The sequence below is a fragment of the Bipolaris zeicola genome (genome assembly GCF_000523435.1).
Source record: "Bipolaris zeicola 26-R-13 unplaced genomic scaffold scaffold_473, whole genome shotgun sequence".
NCBI lineage: Eukaryota > Fungi > Ascomycota > Dothideomycetes > Pleosporales > Pleosporaceae > Bipolaris > Bipolaris zeicola.
The window spans coordinates 1889-7949 of NW_006912522.1; the positions used below are offsets into that span (position 1 = coordinate 1889).

Genomic DNA, 6061 nt, shown 5'->3' on the forward strand with positions numbered 1-6061 from the left:
AAAACAGTAGGCATCCTACAGGGCATACGAACTAGGTCAATATATCACTGTTGCCTTCTCCGCTCCTCTTCATCATATTGGCGGTGCTTTCCTCTCGTATTTCCTTCATGGACTCAATGTTTTCCTGGTGTACGCCCTCGTATGCCTCGAAAAAGATTAGTCTCCCTGCCATTAAATCGTCTTTCACCGCCTCTTTTAGATTTCTCTCCTAGGCAACAGGCTTCTTAACAGGTTCATCCAATGCCTTCAAATACTGGATCGTGGCGTCGATCAACGACTTATTAAAACCTCCAGCTTTGATCTGGTCTGGGCTGCCGTGCGCAGGAAAGATTTTCGTCATAGGCAATTGCGCCATACGCTCTAACTCCTGTAGTTGAGTTTTGAGATCCTCTGGCTCGGAGATATACGTCACGGTATCCCCGAGTATATCGCCAGCAAAAACCAAGCCTGCATCCGGGAGGAAGAGGAGCGTAGAATCTGCGGTGTGAATGTGGAAATTATGCAGTTCGACGACGATATCGCCGACTCGGAGCGACAGGCTCTTCTCATAGGTCTCCATGGGGAACACAACGTCGATGCTGGGTCCTCCGCCTTCATCCGGGTTTCTCAACTTCTCAGCGTTCTGCCTCATTCTCTCCTGCGTGCCTCCATGTGCAACAATCTTCGTGTCCCGCAAGGCAGAAGCCCCAGCGATGTGATCGGCATGAAAATAGCTATATATCGTCTTCACACTTCTTGCGCCCAAACTTCGTACATGGGCAAGCATGTGCGCCCCGTGAGCAGGCGTCAGACCTGCGTCGAAGAGAAGGGCTGAGTCCCCGCTGACGATGCTATAGGTAGCCACGCCCAAGGCCAAGGTCTCATCATACCAGTTCGAGGAGCGCCAGGGGCATGTGCGCCCTTCGTAATAGGCGTAGATTCCTGTTGTTCCCACGGGGCAGAAGATACGAAGCGTTGGTAACCTCCCCCCCCTGCGTAGCGAAAGACCCCTGCGTCGCGATAGGAACGACAAGTACTTCGACTTTGCTTCAGCGTCGCCCTTTCTCTACAAAATACTAGTAGTCAAGAATTTCACAGCACTAGCTGTAAGCTTTTCTCTAGCTATCTTAAAATATATACCTTAAAATTACGTAGTATTTATCGCTACAATGCTTGGTTTGCGATTGACCTACAATCGTTGCGCAACACAACAGCTGCTATAACAACGCCAACTTAGCCTTCTACTTGCTAAAAATTAGCGTAATACGTGCTAAGGCTATACTAATAGTATCTATCTGATATTAAAGCTACCTTTAGTTATGTATATGCTATAAAGCTGTTCTCCTCTACGGAGGGAGGTACAAGCGACGTGCGATATCGACGAAAGCGGAGGCGGTGGTATTGTTATGTAATCTTCGCCTATGTACTGCTCGGATATAGCTCGGCACAGACCCCTCAAGCACTTGCACTAAGTTAGTGCCTCCAGCCTGGCGGGGGGACATCGCATTACGCGCCGCAGATCGTGCCCCGCCAGTGGTGCTGCGAAGCGTCAGCAGGGCTGTCTCCCAATCGCCCCAGCCGCTCGATACTAGTTCCTAAAATTAGGTCTAGCTATGCTAGCAGCCTATGGTACTGTTCGTTTTGTTTGGTGGTGTTTCTTGCGCGTCTCTTCAATGGTGCTGGTAGCTCGGTTGGCAAGGATGTCGCTTCACGGCCGCGGTCGCGTTCAGGGGTCGAGATTGCCATCTCTCGCGCGTCCAGATCGCAAACTCATCCACACAAAGCTCTCAAATCGGCGAACAGTGCTCTCAAATCGGCGAACAGTGCTCTCCTCACCTCAGCTCTTGTAGACCCGCCGATCCCCGAAGCTAACATCATCCGATAAATCGGTTGTCTGACCTACATGTAACTTTCCACTCTTCCTGCAGACTAACAATAATCCCCATGCCATCGTTTCATGGTTGAAACTAAACTTTCGAGAATACTACTACAGTGATTAGTGATTGCGGCTTCACCCTTCCACGTAGCTGCGCAGCGATTTCGAACAGCCCCACCCTCCGTGCATAGCTTAGCGCGAGAAGTCTGCTGTAGAACAACTGATATGATTGGTTGATCGTCAATTCTAGGATGACTGTCTTTTGGGATATTGCTTGCAGAGGTGAAGCCGCAATCGCTGATTACTGTAACTAACTGACATGCATACCAAGATTTTGCAGATCTAACAGATCTAGAAGCAGGGCTACCGGGGGCTGTCAGGACGGGGTTTGATAGCGCGCATTCAAGCCTTAGCGTAATTGGGTACAGACGCTCCTTTAAAGGGTCAATTGTACCTAGACATTCTACATGTCCCTGCTATACCCTATGCAAGGCCTAGGAACTAGCTTGGATACCTAGTCTCTGGTTTTAGTATTGTGCAATACGTTCCTCACTATCCTTCGCCATAGCGGGTCACTTTGACCTACGGTATATTGATCATTTGTAAACTAGAGATACGAAACGATACCAGAAGCATGGCAGCCCAGGAATATGTGCCTGCGCTAGTACCGCGCGCGGGGCAGATAATCAGCACTATGCTACACATCAGCACATTTGGTGTACTTTGCATTTGCATAAGTAAGTCTTGGGCCATCTTTTCTATTTGAAGGAGATGGAAATAATAATACGTAATAGTGCAACGAACACAGTATATCCAAAAATGGGCTACGGTGTCTTTAGCTACGTGGTGTAAGTGCAACAAATTATATGCTTTCCTGGCATTTTACCGACTCATCATTGATACAACGTGGATTAGTAATCATTGTCATTTATTCCGACTCAGCGTTATTCATCTTTGCGACAGCGATAGTAGTTAATGGCTTTGGCATCAACTCTTCACAGGGCATCTGTGAAGGAGGCATCTTGTTATGTAAGCTTACAATCTCTAACTCATGAAAATGTTTCGATTAGAAGTTAATTATCACACAGGTTTAATATGTTATATGTCCACGAAGGTCATGATATACTACTTCCTAGTTGAGAAAGCTGTAAGCACAATATCCACTATTCTACTGTACGTATAGTTACTGACAGAATGTAGTATATCGTCCGAGGGGGTATGAAGCCTCGCATCCAGACTAAGCTATGGCTTTTCAATTGTCTATTTATGCTGTGTAGGTTACAACTAGGAGTGAGAAAATCTGCGCTGATAAGCCTAAAGTACCGTACATCATTCTTGTCATTATGAACTTTATCTTGTAAGCCTTTTCTTTCTTTCCTTTTCGTTTCCGTAAAAACGGAGAGCAGCTGCTGACATACCACGTTAAAGCCGAATCAATTACATCAATAATAAAGGTGTATGCATTATTGGCATGCGAAAGATTTCTATGCTACCCTTGATTATCTTCGAAGTTATTGTCAACGTGCGCCTTCCCTTTTCCTAACCGGGCCCTTTCCCATACACATGAAACTGATCTATTCCTAGATTTACCTCACTGCCCTTTTCATCATCCCTCTCCGCGGTCTCCACTCTTATAAAAATAAGTTGAATCCCACACTCCGCCGTATAGCTAAGCGTTCGTTTATCGGCTCTATCACCACCCTCACCATTTCCGTCGTCAATTTAACCGCTATCGCGGTATTAAGAGGTGAACCGGGTTGGGTCTGTCTTATGTGTTGCAATATCGACATTTTATGTTGCACGTTGGTCCTACACTGGGTTACATCACAAGGCAGCGTTGCATCGTCGACAAGTCCTCATAGCGATGGTGATGGTGAGACGATTAGCTCAAGGAGCGGCACAAGATCGGGTCAAAGACGCAACAACAAGATGGTACATGGGAACGGAATGGAGAGAAATGGAAGCTACATCATCACCATCAAGGGGATGTCAGATCACTATCAGAACAGGAATAGCAGTTGCACCGACAACACTTCTCCAAAATTGGATGTCGATGTCTTCCCAATCTCTGCCTGCACACTTAGTCGGCCCCACCACTCTCAGGCTTCACCCAGGTTAATGATTTCGAGTGTTATAACCGAATGCAAATCGTCGTCTCCGCCAAGCAAGTTCCGCGCTCTCACCCGCGGTTTATGGCATCTAACCACTCGAGAAGAGTTTAGAGACGAGGTTGAGTTGAGTAATATCACTACCACGAGAGAAGTGGAGATTGACCATGATAGGCGGAAGAAAATGGAGGATTTGAGAAGTGAAGGAAAGGAGTAGGCTGACCACGAACAGGGGATTGTTGGAGAAGGTGTTATTTGATAAGTACCTAATAAGTACCCCAGCTGATGAGTTTGTCTGAATGATTGAACATTATCGTCAATTGGATCCTTGGACGCGCGTTCTATATCTTGTGCTTAGTTCAGGAATGTAAAATCATAGTTAACTATTTTGACTTTAATACATGATATTGTAGCTAATTAGCTCATGATCCTACGTGGCGCTGTTCTACCTATGACTGACAGATCCCTTCTTTTCCAACCTAAATCTCCTAAATGTACGTAGCAACCAACAGTCCCACTGCGAAATCTAAAAGTATTCGACTATGACTAGATGTGAGGTTGAAAGTTTGTATTGAGAGCCTTAAAATAACATGAGATCCTTGTTTTTCTCTTGATTGAAGCTGTAGTTAATTAGCCATTTATGTTCTTAACAGCACGTGCGACGAAGGTGAGACTAAGCCAAGAAGACTAGTGCATCTCACTCCCACGATCTTTTTTTCACCTTCTACGGAGTTTGGATCCGCTAGCTTAAGGTTATTGAGCGAGGATTCAAACTTGCTTGTATTTATATCAGCCCTGAATTGGAAACTGTGATTTCGACAATTGTCTGGTTTACAGACATTGTTTCCACAATAAATGCGTCCACTTTCACTTCTTAGACAATTTTTAAAACAGCATTCGCGACAACGTTTAAAACCGCTTAACGTATTTTTCGCTCGTCCCCTCTGCATTTGTGGGGTAATTCTGGATGCTTAAAGAGATTGAAAGATATATTTTTTCGCTCGGGTTCCCCTCAGAAAGCCTAGATAGCTTCTTTAACATAGTCTTGAGATCAAATATCTCGTTGTTGACTCTGGGGCCGCCACTGTTAACATTGGTAAGATTTAAGAGGTCATTAATTGCGTATGATAATGATTTGGAGGCAGAGTAAGAGTGTGCCACACTTTTTTGTATATTACCATTTAAATTGTCTCCTAATGCTGTTCCAAGACTGTCGATAATGGTGTTTAAGGGCGTAGTTAATTGTTGCGCAGTAATGACTAAAATTCTGCGCGTGTGGCCGAAATCTAGTGACGCATCATTTTTTTGCCTCTATACCTCAATCATCTCTTTACAGATCAAGCAAGTTACTGCAATAGTATATAATTAAGTAACGCAATTAAATTAGGTTTGGAGACCTATAATCTCCCGGCGCACGTGAAGAGGGTTACTAACAAGCTCCGTCCGAAACGCGCCGGGGTGAAGACTAGCGAAAGCGCCAAACGTAAAGTCTAGACCCCTTTATAACCCCGAATCTTCTCTTGGTCGCTAGGCCATTGATTGGCCATATCCAAAGCCTAGTGACTTTTAAGGTTCGTGCCAACGAGACGCTATCTGGTGGCACTCTAGAACTCATAAGATCTCTCGCCACATCGTACGATATACGACCATTTTCGTACTATGCGCTAATTGTAATTTTTATCAACAACACGCTTGCAGGTTTGGGTAATGTTGGCTCTGTCGAATTAGAGTGCACGATACTACGATGTCGTAGGCTGTGTAAGGCTGCAGAAGCAATGACTTTAGCTGAGCCGAAGTAATAAGCCACTATAATGGCATTAAGAATGCACCACCTCCAAAAAAACATTAACTTCGAGTTTTTTAGAATAGGTGTAATTTTAGCGAAATATATACAAATTCATCCCAAAAAATCAATTACAACTAGTGCCAAGTCATGCAGCCCACGCGCCATAGAGCTAGAAGCTAGTAAAGTAGCTAATCTAAACACGTCTCACTCACGAAAAACAAAATACACAGACCATCTAGCCGCTTACTAAGAAAAGAGCTTAGTAATAAAATGCCGCCAGACAGCGATACCATTATAGTAAATACTCAAGAA

General features: G+C 44.9%; 2 protein-coding genes across 2 annotated transcripts; one reads left to right on the top strand and one right to left on the bottom strand.

Moving 5' to 3' along the window:
* Positions 1 to 208: 208 nt before the first annotated feature.
* On the bottom strand, positions 209 to 766 carry COCCADRAFT_31339 (uncharacterized protein; the record flags this gene model as incomplete). Its single annotated transcript, XM_007720417.1, has 1 exon — positions 209 to 766. The coding sequence occupies one exon, from the start codon at positions 764 to 766 to the stop codon at positions 209 to 211; it is 558 nt and encodes a 185-aa protein (XP_007718607.1).
* A 1997-nt stretch (positions 767 to 2763) lies between these two features.
* COCCADRAFT_78797 (uncharacterized protein) lies at positions 2764 to 3703 on the top strand (the record flags this gene model as incomplete). Its single annotated transcript, XM_007720418.1, has 6 exons — positions 2764 to 2884; positions 2944 to 3002; positions 3056 to 3128; positions 3176 to 3212; positions 3284 to 3377; positions 3440 to 3703. Coding segments are annotated over 6 exons (648 nt in total), but the record flags the coding sequence as incomplete, so codon positions are not given.
* Positions 3704 to 6061: the final 2358 nt, after the last annotated feature.